Raw genomic sequence first — 13,574 nt, 5'->3', positions numbered from 1 at the left:
TTTCCCTATACATACGTGTGTTTCCAAAGTTTTGTGCTCACATAGCTGATGATATGCGTACGTGTATACATAGTACTTTTCCTATGTCCATCTATCACATATTCGTCTTCCAGACCCTTCATATCATCATGGCTAACAACAATATCCAAGTCTTGCTATCCTACCATTCTTTGATAGGTACGATATGTGCTAGCTTAAAGTTTGCTTTGTGTATCTTGGTTTGTGTATTGCTAATACTGATGTTTGTTATTGTATACGTGACAAAACCTTTGGATCCAAGTTGTAGATGAAAATACTCCATGTAGCAAGGCGAGTGGGAAGAGATATGTTGACAGTGTGGGACCACCTAAACTGAAGTCCATCAAAACTGAGAAAGATTAGTTATATTCAAGTCGATTTTGTTTATTTTATGTTGTCGTCGCTTTCTGAACTGTTTTGAAGTCTGATTGCGTGCCTTTCATCTTTCCATTTTATCTGTTTTTTTTTGTTGCGTGTTATGATCTCCTATGGATTGATATTTCTATTGGCTATTTTGTACCTGCTATATGTACGGTACTCGGAGTCTTCCGTTGATTTACTATGGATTAACTTTTGTTCCCTTTATACTGTCTGCAATATAATTCTTATTATTATTGTCAACATGTTTTTTGCTTTATAAGCATACAATGTGCAAAGTAGTTTTGAAAAAATCTATGTATGTGTCCTACCATCAAGAACAATCTAAAGTTATATAAGAGCACTATAATAAACATTGTTACTTTGATACAAATCAGAATGAAAAGCGTGAGTTTACAGGTCAAATATTTGCTATAAAACCAACTTTGATTGAATTTCGAAGGGACGCAGAAATTGACATTTAAATGATTTGTGTTCATTTTTGAAATTGCGACAATTACCGCAATTAAGAAAGACCCTATCAATCACAAAATTGACAGCAATTGATTTTTGAAATTGCGGCGATTATTTTGTCCAATCCAGCTATAGTTAGGATCCTCAAAAGAAGTGTTTTTCATTTTGTTTACTAGTTACTTGTCGCACAGATTGATACAATGTGTTTGTTTTAATCCAGTTCGGTTTGTTTTAGTAAAATTACAATTTGTAGAAAAATTTATAGTTGTGAACATGTCAATAAAGGTTGTTATTACAATAGAGATTCTACTAACTTTTGTTACTTTGATACAAAGTAGTATGAAAAAAGCGAGTTTACGGAATCATATATGTGTCAAAATGAAATTGATTTCATAATTTTTCTTTTCGTCGCGTTTATCACTTCCTTTCCATCAGTTATACTCATATGTTATTATGTGAAATGCTTGTGATATCACCATGAAATATGCGCCTCATGTATCAGCATAATAGGTAATAATATTTTACTGCAGTTTAGATATATTGTGCAAGTTTACATAATCATTTAATAGTCAACATGAAATTGATTTCAGCATATTTCACTTCTGTTCATCTAGAATTTGCTTTCCAACATTTTTATTCATCTGTTAGTATGTGAAACACTACTGATATCACCATAAAAGATACTTCGTATATATCGGCATAATTTATAGAAATCTTTGTCGCAATTTCGATATATAATGCAAGTTTACGTCATCAATAATTTCTGAAGATTAAACTGGTTTCTTTTTCTTGCGTCTATCATTTCTGATCTCACATCTTTATACATCTGTTATTGAGTAAAACCCTGTTGATATAACCTGTGCTATGACTAAGCATTGGAAACTACTATTGAAAAAGGAAAAAGATGTTTTATGACTAAGCATAATTTAAACCACATCTTTGTCGCAATTTCGATAGATAACTACTATTGGAAAAGGAAAAAGATGAAATGGTTTTTACCACAACCTGAGGTTATAATATTAAAAGGGAGCCAACCGGAGGTTATAAGATAATATTGAAACTGCAGTTGAGGTTATAAGATAATGGGTTAGGTGCTCAACTGTATTGGTTTCTCGAAAAAAATCAACGTAAACTAACTGTTTTTGAGACATTCAATGCAAGAAGAGGATGGTTTAATATCAAGTGCCACATTAAATTATGATTGTGGTAGTGTTTACTGTATGTCTAAACTAATGTAAAAGGCATTAAATGTTTGCGCTGCACAAGGTGAATTATGGTAATCAACTTCACAGCCTTAAAAAAAAAAAAACTCCAATTTTGTCTTGAGCCAAACAAACCCGTTTTCCAATGCCCATTGTGCAGCTTGGCTTTGTTTGGCAACATAATTGGTTATGGATATACTTCATGTTTGTGAACTTGCTGTCATAAGAAACTTCCACATACCTATTGATACTTGTTATACTCGCCCAAGGAAACACCTCATGATAATATAACTATGTGTTTTTCAGATCTAAACGAAACAATTAAACTGAAAGGAACCATTATGGTGCAAAATTCTGAATAACGTTACCATTGAACCACAGCAGTGTTCCATCTCTAATATAACGCGTGCCTTTTGGTGTTTACACTGTCAAGGAACAAAGCAAGAGGCGCAAAGTTAATCAACAGAGATCCCCACTGTGTGACATCACAAATGGTATAAAAATCCTTCAACCTATCCAAATCATGTTACGAGGCTTTAACTTCTTTTTTTTTGTATACGAGATATGACTTGCTCTTCCTATTTTGCATCGCAGTGCCTTCATCTTCCGTGTTTGAACCACAGAGGCTTACACCAATCTCACCTGGAAGATATGTTATGAAGCTTCGCAGAGATTCAATGAATGGTGACCATAGTTATAATAATGGTCGATGTTCAAACTATCAGCATGTCAGCTATATGGAGTGCAACGAGAATGTAGAAGACTCTTATGTCCCTGACAATAATCACGGTATGTGTTTGCGCATTGAATTTTTTAGTACAACAATTGCGTTTATGTTATATAAATGGTAGGCTTACATTTGAAACAAATCTATATATGTTGGTAGTGGCAGAGATCAACGACATTGTTCATGACGAAACTATGTCATCTGATATTATATTTGAGTTGGATGATAATCAAGACGTGGACGTAAATTGTGACGAAAATGGAAAAATAGATGACGTGCCTAATAATGATTCTGGTATGCCTTATATAATATCGTTTCAAATAAATTAATTAGTTGATTTTGTAGTTCACAAAGATTCTAGAGTTCCGATTAAAAATGGTTGATTTTTGTTATTAATTCAAACATGACAGATGATGAAGTCGGACAAGACGTCTCAGAAATGTAGTTGAGGAAGCGCCGTCAATAGGTAGTTTGCACGTCACCAGTTTGTTTTCGATCACCTTATGGTACGATTATTTAATGAAGTGTAATTGATATGGTTTATTGAACTTTATATAATTGCAGACTATTTTGATTTGGAAGAGCCCGCATTTGTTTGTCGATGAAAATGATTTCAGATTTTTTCCTTTCGTCGCATCTATCACTTCCTTTCCATCAGTTATACTCATATGTTATTATGTGAAACACTTCTGATATCACCATGAAATATGCCCCTCATGGATCGACACAATGAAGCATAATTGGTTTATTGAACTCTATATAATTGCAAACTATTTTGATGTGGGAGAGCCCGCGTTTGTTTGTCGATGGTGTAAGGCAGTCATCTGGTATGAGGAAAGAGTCTCCAAACACCATAACACATCTATTCCAGAGTTTTCCATGTGTTGTATGCAAGGGAGAATTGAGATTGCCCCTTTTTGTAAACTGTCGCATCCTTTGCAAGATCTATATTTCAAAAAAATAGGAAAATCAAGTTCTTTCTGGAAAACATTAGATCATTTAATAGCATGTTTGCCTTTACATCAATCAGTGCAAAGATGGATAAAACAAAGAATAATGGCAGTGCTCCACCCATCTTTGTTATGAATGGAGAGAACTATCATCAAATAGGAAGTTTGCTCCCCCGTCCGTGTCAGCAACCAAAGTTCGCTCACTTAAGCAAGTTGGCATATATCTTCCATAATCAGTGTTCTCGCATGGTCAACTATATGTTGCAATCTCATGTGTTACATCAAGGGATAGTCTGAAGATATTGTTAACTGATGATAACATGGATTGCATCAACACCACTTCAAATGTAGTATATAAAGATATTTTCCAAAATTTGTGAACATATATCATATTTCCTTCAGTATATTTTTTGCCAGACTGTTTTGTTGTTTATGTATGAATCATGTTGCAATATATATCCTTTTCCATTAATTTTGACCCGTGCGATAGCACAGATACACGATCTAGTTTTGTTAATATTCATATGAGTTTCATTGAATTTATATGTAACTCATTTGAATGGATGAGATCCATGTAAATTTTATGTCACAAAATACTAGAGTGCCTTGGAAAAGACAACAAAGATTGTAAATTAAATTTGCAAATGCAAAAAAACTTATCTCCTTGCTTCTCACAAAATTTAAGTGGGACCCATCTAGATTCTTGTTTTCCCTTAGTTTTGAACATTGTTCCAAACGATGGAAATGTTCTTTCTCTCTAGCTTCACTCCTTTGGTTTTTTTGTGAACCAAACACAGTGTTAACGAAAGTTTCAGCAAGAGCGAGTGATCAAAACAGATTATGGTCAATTTGTCGTCTCATACGGTCTCTTGCGTCGTTTTCTAACAATTCGTATTGGTTGTGAATTGTGAAGTTTGAAGATTTGAGTAATGATGGGTACTGTTTGTGCTAGATACCCATTTGTGATCCCTTTCCATTCCCAAACCCTAACTCGCAGATTGGATTGCTCAATCTCCCAATTTCCCCTTTCCAGAATCACCTTGTATTCTTCTTCTTCTAGAATCTTAATTCATCGAGTATGTGCACGACCTGATATTGATGATTTCTACTGGGAGAAAGTTCCAACACCCATTCTTGACACAGTTCAAAACCCTCTTTGCTTGAAGAACCTTTCTCAGCAGGAGTTGAAACAACTAGCTGCTGAAATCCGTTTAGAGTTGTCTTCTATTTTGTCGGGCACGCAAATATTACTGAATCCTAGTATGGCTGTGGTGGACCTCACAGTTGCAATACATCATGTTTTTCATGCTCCAGTTGACAAGATATTGTGGGATGTCGGTGATCAAGTAAAATTTTCCTGCTTCTCATTTCAAATTTTGCCCTTTGTAGTGGAAAGTTATGCAGATTATTAATATTGTTCTTTTCTAAGCATTCAATGAAAAAAACAAACCAACTTGTTTGTTATTTGTCTGCAGACGTATGCACATAAGATACTTACAGGACGGAGATCGCTCATGAAGACAATAAGAAAAAAGAATGGTCTTTCTGGTTTTACTTCTCGATTCGAGAGTGAATACGATGCATTTGGTGCAGGTCATGGATGCAACAGTATATCTGCTGGACTTGGTACTTTATATTTTTCTTCCTTATTTCATAACATTATATTAGTTTCTTGGAGTTGTTCATGTTCTTTTAATTCTCATCTGATGTTCCGATCATATGTATGTGGGTTGATTAGTTGCATTTTTCATTTTCCTTCTTAAATGAACTGATGAAATTATTATAGGTGAAATCTCAAATGTTCTCAAAGTCATATGGAGTATATTTTGTTTCAGGAATGGCAGTTGCAAGGGATATTAAAGGGAGACGAGAACGTGTAGTTGCAGTTATCAGCAATTGGACAACTATGTCTGGCCAGGTCTATGAGGCAATGAGCAATGCAGGTTACTTGGACTCAAATTTGGTGGTAATTTTGAACGATAGCCGCCACTCTTTACTCCCAAAAATTGAGGAGGGCTCGAAAACCTCTGTCAATGCTCTATCTAGTACCCTTAGCAGGCTCCAATCCAGTAAATCTTTCCGAAAGTTTAGAGAAGCTGCTAAGGTATGCATCTTGTTCTCCTCCTTTGCAGAGAAAATGCAAGATATCTGTAAGTTAGCATTCAGTGTGTGTTGTTAGCAATAGCATACATGGTCGTCGTGACAATGCCACATCATTCAACTTTAAATGAACTTTCTATGAAAAGAAAGTCTGTGTGCTAAGTAAGCACTTCAAAAGGGATGCACGATAAGCATTATGAAATGATTTACTCTCTCCGTTTCAAAATGAGTGTTGCTTTAGCCAAAAAAAATTGTTTCAAAATGAATGTCGTTTTCAGTTTCCAATGCAATAATAACTTTTTCTTTTCAATTATACCCTCCAATTAATACTCTGCACGCTACTTCCAAAGTATTACTTTTAAAACTAACCAATAGTTAATAAGGATAATTTGGTAAAATAACCATTCTTTTAATCATTGCATTTCTTAATATGTGTGTAAACACCTAAAACGACACTCATTTTGAAACGGAGAGAGTAACTTTTAAGGCCTTTAAAAAATATACATTACTTTCCATTTTGATTTAATGTGGAGAATTGCTAGGGTCACACTCCCTAACACACTTTTAACACACTCCAATAAAAACTAGCCACATCATCCCTTCTTTTTATTTCTTTAACCTGCAACCGGTACAAACAACAAAGTACTTTAACCTTAAAAAAACATTATTTTTTTTTCGTTCACCATCTTCCTCCATATTTTTTTTTTGCCGATGTCCATGGTGCTAGAGACATCAACAAGATTCTCCTCCTTCAAAAATAACGGCACCATACCAAGAGGACCCATTTCTGATTTGCTTCAATTTGTGGTCCCTTGTACATCCCTTTTCAAGAAGAGCCGTGCTGATATTTCCTTCATTGAATCCATGAAAAATGTCACCATCCTCAATTTGGTACCCATGATTCCAATATACATGTTTCAATGCTCACCTTCACACCAGATTCATCTTTTTCTTTCATTTTGCAATTTCAAAAATTGATAAGAGGAGTTGTTGTTAGAAATTGAAAACGAAATTGAATTAAAATTTGAGAAGGAGGGTATTGAAATTGAGAGGGAGAATGGGGGAGAAATGGAAATGGAACGATGAAAGGAATTAGAAAATGTCAGAAAATGAAACGATGAATTAGAGATTGTCACAGTAGAAAGGGATGAAAAATAAAACTGCATTATTTTTTTTGTTAAAGTTTTGTAACTTGAACAGCCTGTAACAGGTAAAAGGAATAAAAAATAGAGGTGATGTGGCTAATTTTAATTGGAGTGTGTGAAAAGAGAGTGTTAGAGGGTGTGACCCTAGCATTTCTCTTTAATGTGACTACTCAGCTCGTCTTTGTGTGCATTAGGAAATATAAATGAATGTGCAAATCCCCCAACCCCAAAAACAGAAATGCTTGGTTGTATACAATGAAGCATGGACACGATACGAGTATCGGATACGACGCGTATCCGATACGGCGATACGTCGTTCATTGAAAAACATAGGATACAATATGTTTGAGATACGCATATAAAAAATTATATATATCATAAATATATTATTGTAATTTAAGAAAATTAAAATAAACAGACAGCTTGAAACATTTATTTATTTTTACCGAAATTGAATTGACATTTATAGAAAAAATATTTACAGCAAAATCCAAAAGAAATTGTAGTTAACGTACAATTGAACGGGCAGCTGGTTAAATGTATCAACTACAGTGGCGGATCTTGATTAAATTTTTGGGGGTGCCAAACCACTATGAAATATATATGAAACGGTTTCAGGAAATAGAAAAAATCATTACCTGGCCTAGTGGTTTAACTTGTTTGAAAGCAGCAAGGGGGTGTAGGTTCAAATCCCCACAAACATGTTTTTTTGAATAAAATATGTAAAAATGCAAGAGAAATATGTAAAAAGAAGATGGCGCGAGTGTCAAACTCGCGACCATTGGGAGATTTTTAGACTACCTTTCCACTGCGACAGCTGAAAACTAATAGATATAATACGCCTAATATAGTATATATAGAAAACCTAGGGGATGCCATGGCTCCCATGGGTCTATACTAAGATCCGCCACTGATCAACTATCAATTAAAGTAAAGAAAAACATAGCTGCAATAAGTAATGAAATCATAGAAAAATTCACTGTATCTATTAAAGGAATGAGAAGAGGTAACTAAAGGAGAGATCGGAAACTAAGGAGGGGAAAGTTTTTTATTGGAAAAAAAACTAAACAATCAGAGATGAACCAGCCGTATCAGTGGCGTATCTGAGGCATGTCGGCCGCGTATCGACGACGTATCAAAATTATTTTATTTTTTAAAAATAAATAAATAAATCGGATATTTCGTCGCTACGTATCGACAGAGTATCAGAGCGTATCGGCATATCGGATACGATATGGTAGCTATTTTGACGTATCGGTGCTTCATGGGTTGTATATCTTAAGGGTTATATTCAACTAGCGTTTCCATGTTTTATCATTCAAAATAAGTCATCTGTCTAAAAAGTAATAATGATGATCCTTATTTGGCCTCCAGTCTCTATATCGTAATGATCCCCACTTCTGCTTTGCCACAGGGTGTTACAAAACGTATTGGCAGAGGCATGCATGAATTAGCAGCTAAAGTTGATGAATATGCTCGTGGTATGATGGGTCCACCAGGTTCTACTCTATTTGAAGAGCTTGGGTTGTATTACATAGGCCCAGTGGATGGACACAATATCGAAGATCTAATAAGTGTTCTTCAAGAAGTAGCTTCTTTGGATTCAATGGGTCCTGTCTTGGTTCATGTTATAACTGATGAAAATCAGGTTGAAGAACACAATAAAAAAAGATACATAACTGACAAGCAGCAGGATGGTATTGCTTTTATTATTCTATCATAAGTGTATCATATGTTTTGTTCCATTATGTGCTATTTCTTGTTGTAGAATGGTTTATCTTGTAAATAAAATGAGATTACAGTTTAGGAGTCTACTGATTTAGTTAAAAACGAGGAACTGAACAAGACAAGAAATTTTGTTACATGTTTAAAATGGTTAAGAGATAGAACAAATGTAGAAGTGTGGTACAGAAAGAAACTCTAGGTTTTAATACTCAAGAAGATATGTGACAGCACTATGTCGCTATCTAAAACACCAAAATATTCATTTTCCTCTATATGTGTTGCAATGTTTAGCAGGACATAAACATTACACAGTAAAAAGGATGTTGAAGTAAATTTTACCTTACATTGTTTGTATTGTCTATTTACCACCAAACAATAATAATCATGATACAGAGTTGTGCTTAGACTCAATTGTTTTGGCCTACTTTTAATGTGCCTGAGTGGGCATCAAATGCGTCCTAGATTTCCCCCCTTGTTGAATTTGTTTCATGCTTAAGCCTTTCAGAAAATGAAACCAATCACTTCATTTATTGATTACCTTACAGATAAACTCTAACTCTCTATACACTAACTTACATATAAAAAACAAACCAAGCCCAATCTACTGGTTGGAGTAAACTATATGGATAAATGGATACCATTATCAAAACACCAAATTTTAGTAAAACCATTTACACTGGGTATTTTTTAAGGTTTTCTCTCAATGTTTTCTTAGGTTTTTCTCTATCCATTTAAATATTCTTCCCAAGCCTTTGTTTTTTTTACCATTTCCTGATATGAGCTGAAACCAACACTGCATTTATTTGGCTTCTTAGCTTGACTCTGGTGGATATAATTAATATTTCCTATAGGTGTAGTACCATATGCTTTTGAAACCAGGAAATTATAGCTTAGTTTCTTAAATGCTTGACTTCCTCATTATTTTGAAAATTTGAATAATATGTGATTTTCCCAATCACTTTCTAATTGGTTGTGTATGTTAACTTTTCAGAATTGGTTAGTTCTGATTTGTTAGACAATGCTGGTCGGCTTCAAACATATGGTGATTGCTTTGTGGAGAGTTTGGTAGCCGAAGCTGAGAAAGACAAAGACATTGTGGTTGTTCATGCAGGAATCACGACAGAGCCGTCACTTAAACTGTTTATGGAAAAATTTCCAGATAGGATTTTTAATGTGGGAATTGCTGAGCAACACGCTGTCACATTTGCTTCTGGTTTATCATGTGGTGGATTGAAGCCATTTTGCATTATACCTTCTTCCTTTTTACAGAGAGCCTATGACCAGGTTCATACTTATTTCAGCTTAAGCTATCATGATAACCACTATATGTAGGTAACAGACAATAAGAATTTCTCAGAGAACATCCTATCTTTTGTCAGGGCAGGTCACGAGATAAAGCTACTAAAGCCTTTTTTTAGACCCCCACTTTATAAAATTAAATTGTTAATTTTATTATGATCTTTTGCTAAAAAAAAAATAGGATCCCTCTTGTATAAATAAACTGTTAATTTTATAATGTTTTTTTTTTTTTAAAGATTGGCCTTTTATTTCCTAGTAAAGACCCCTCATTTAATTTACTGAGATTTACAATGATCCCTTTTTAAGTTTGTTTTAGGCCTAGATATATATCGGGCAGGTCCTTTTTTAGTTAAAATGAAGGAGTGCTACATATCTGATTCACGCCTTAACTGCCAAATTGTAAGCAATGAAGGGGATTGTACTTTATGAACCTTAAGGCTTCGTTTGGGGGTTTGGAGAGGAGGGAATGGCAGGACTTTGAGGGGACAGAAAGAGAGGGAATGAGATAGAAATCTTTCACCTCATGTTTTTATATTTTTATTTTTAAGAAACCCTCTAAAATCCTCCTCTAATAAATTTTTTTAGTTCCCCCAAATTTGGAGGATTTTTTTACGTGAAGAAAAATGAACTCCCCAAAGTCATCCCCTCCTAAACTCCCAAACAGACCCTAAGGAAGTATGGGAATTGAGGATATCTGGTCTGGCACTTTCATGAGAAAGTAATTAGGTATCTAAAATCAATCATTCCGTTTTATTTTAATTTGCAATATGTGAGTTGGTGGGAATGTGCCTGCCTACTTGTATGCAGAACAGAATAGATAACTCTTGCACATTACATAATGGTCAAAATAATTATGAATTCAAACATGTTACGTGTCATGTCCAGGTGGTTCACGATGTTGATCAACAGAAAGTTCCAGTGCGTTTTGTCATTACAAGTGCAGGATTGGTAGGTTCAGATGGTCCCCTCCAGTGTGGAGCATTTGATATAACGTTCATGTCATGCTTACCAAATATGATTGTCATGGCACCATCTGATGAGGCTGAACTTGTGCACATGGTGGCGACTGCTGCTCGTATCAATGATCAACCAGTTTGCTTTCGGTATCCTAGGGGTGCCTTGGTTGGGAAAGACGAAGCTATACATGATGGAATTCCAATTGAGGTAATTGACCAACGCTGTTTTCTTGATAAACTTTAGTTATGCTAACACCTATTACTTTGTAAAGGGTAAACTAATTTCAAACTTAAGTGTCTTTCATTTTTACCTTCCCCAATATTGTCATAGTATCGTATCTCCCCTCTTTAACTTAGGAGTGGTAGTAATTTATTCATACACAGATTGGAAAGGGAAGAATTCTTGTTGAAGGTAAAGATGTTGCCTTATTGGGATATGGATCAATGGTTCAGAACTGTCTAAAGGCTCATTCACTTCTTGCAAATCTTGGCATTGAGGTGACTGTTGCTGATGCAAGGTTCTGCAAACCCCTTGACATCGAGCTTCTGAGGCAGCTTTGTAAACACCATTCTTTTCTAATTACCGTTGAGGAAGGGTCTATTGGAGGATTTGGTTCCCATGTTGCTCAATTTATTGCTCTTGATGGACTTCTCGACCGAAGAATTAAGGTAATTAGTTTAAGCGTGAGAAGGTTATACCTGTTTTATGCTTTCAAGAATATTTGGGTTTTATGAATGTATTATTGGTATTATTGACATATCTTGTGTGCCAAGGCAAGACTAAATTTTGTTTTTCTTGTGTTGGAGTTTCTAATATTCTGTTTAATTTTTCTTGATCAACTCTTCCAGTGGCGACCAATTGTTTTACCAGACAGTTATATTGAACATGCATCACCAAATCAACAGCTTAACCAAGCAGGGTTGACTGGACATCACATTGCTGCCACAGCATTGAGTTTGCTGGGCCGTACTCGTGAAGCTCTATCCTTTATGTGTTTGTGAATTGTGATGAAGATGCTTCGTGTCCTTTCCGGGATGTGCATAAGAGAACCAAGAATGCAAAAGGCTTTATTAGGTTTGCTGATGTAGCTGTATTTGTAATCTTGTTTAGTTCTGATTTGCATGTCTGGTGAAAAAAGAGATCATGGGTGCCATTTTAATTGTACAGAAAAGAGTGTCAAATAGAAAGGGGTAAAAGAGCTGATATAAAGTTATAAACTGTGAATTCTAACAAATCAAAGATTTATGTTGCCAGTCTCGTAAATTGAGAATGCAATACTTGTTGAGGATGCTAACATGGGTATAATATGGATTTGTCAGCTCTTCCAACTTATTTTGCTGTGAGGTGATTGTGGGAATTCAATGTTTTTTCCTTTAATTAAAAGAAAATTGCAAGTGTTAAGGTTATTCAAATGACGTGCAATACAGCACCAAGTGATTTAGCGTGCATTTGTTTTAGTTTTAAAAAAATAGATTTGGCGTTAGAAAAATCTAGAGTTTTTTTTTAGAGAATTTAAAAAAAAATCTGAATTTTTTTGTGCTTGTTTACGATAAAAAAAAAAAAAAAGTTTTTTACTAGTTTATGTGTTGCCTCCCTGTTTTTGGAAAAAAGAAAAAAAGATTTTGAGAAAAGCTAATCCTAGTAGCTTTTTTATTTTATAGATTTTGAGAAAAGCAAATCCTAATAACTTTTTCAAAATTCATTAATTAAAAAAAGATTTAATCATAATCATCAAACTATGGACCCGTTTGTTACAGATTAAAATGAAAGTGATTTTGTCATAAAATAATTTAGAAATTATTTTATATAAATTTTATGAAAAATCGGAATTTATCATGTGTTTATTTACCCTAATAAAAATTGCTTTTTAAAAAAAAAATAATAATTTAGTTTGTTTGGATACAGCCATATAAAAGTGATTTTTGTTACAAAATTAGTTTAATCTTTTGATCTATATTTTCTCCCACCTCTAAAAAAAATATAACAAACGAGCTCTATATTTGATTTTAACCATAGTTGTTTCTAAAAGTCATGTACGTATATTTTTCTTTTTGAGGGGTAAAGTCACGTGTATCAGTGGTTCTGATTCGTCGGCAATGTATGAAATTAATCTCATTAAAAAGGAGAAATGATATTTATCTAAAAAAAGTGATATTTGTTCAACCATTTTTGTGACAACTTTTAAAACAATATTGTTTTCCTCTTCTTTTAGAATAAAAATAATAGAGTGAGAGATAAATTAAGAAAACAGTGTGAGTATCCAAACTAAAATAGTTATCCAAATTACATTTTTCAAAAAAAAAAAAAAAGCATTTCTCTTACAATTGTGAAATAGTTTTTTTTCTTATAAGAAATATGTGAAATAGTTGGCAGTGTATGGAAGTAATTTTGACTCACTTACAAGTTATTCATGAGGCTAACTTTCATCAATTGTCACGTAAATTACCCACAACTGGTTAATTTAAAAACAGAAAAAAAATTATAGTAAAAAAAACAACTTAACATAAAAAAAATCAACAGGTGCAGTGCATGTTCCTCTTTCTGCCCCAACAGGTGTAGTGTATTTATTCCTAATTTGATTAAATAAATTTATTTAGATTAAAATAGAAAAACCCCCAGT

At 34.1% G+C, this 13,574-nt stretch overlaps 1 protein-coding gene across 1 annotated transcript; it reads left to right on the top strand.

Moving 5' to 3' along the window:
* The first annotated feature begins 4,466 nt into the window (after window positions 1–4,466).
* DXPS3 (1-deoxy-D-xylulose 5-phosphate synthase 3) lies at window positions 4,467–12,217 on the top strand. The gene is made up of 8 exons (XM_085756545.1): window positions 4,467–5,074; window positions 5,204–5,354; window positions 5,564–5,832; window positions 8,388–8,670; window positions 9,690–9,982; window positions 10,883–11,161; window positions 11,338–11,622; window positions 11,803–12,217. Exons 1-8 carry the CDS (start codon window positions 4,658–4,660, stop codon window positions 11,953–11,955), a joined length of 2,130 nt encoding a protein of 709 aa, XP_085612671.1. The 5' UTR covers window positions 4,467–4,657; the 3' UTR covers window positions 11,956–12,217.
* The last annotated feature ends 1,357 nt before the right edge of the window (window positions 12,218–13,574 follow it).

The sequence above is a fragment of the Medicago sativa genome, chromosome 3, assembly GCF_051527215.1.
Source record: "Medicago sativa cultivar Bolivia chromosome 3, Bolivia_mono, whole genome shotgun sequence".
In the NCBI taxonomy this organism is placed as follows: domain Eukaryota; kingdom Viridiplantae; phylum Streptophyta; class Magnoliopsida; order Fabales; family Fabaceae; genus Medicago; species Medicago sativa.
This window is presented reverse-complemented; position numbering and strand designations above follow the sequence as displayed.

Coding starts and splice junctions, on each gene's coding strand:
- DXPS3 (XM_085756545.1), top strand. CDS start 4,658: ATGATGGGTACTGTTTGTGCTAGATACCCATTTGTGATCCCTTTCCAT. Junction 5,833..8,387: donor AGTTTAGAGAAGCTGCTAAG/GTATGCATCTTG, acceptor GCTTTGCCACAG/GGTGTTACAAAACGTATTGG. Junction 11,162..11,337: donor ATGATGGAATTCCAATTGAG/GTAATTGACCAA, acceptor ATTCATACACAG/ATTGGAAAGGGAAGAATTCT.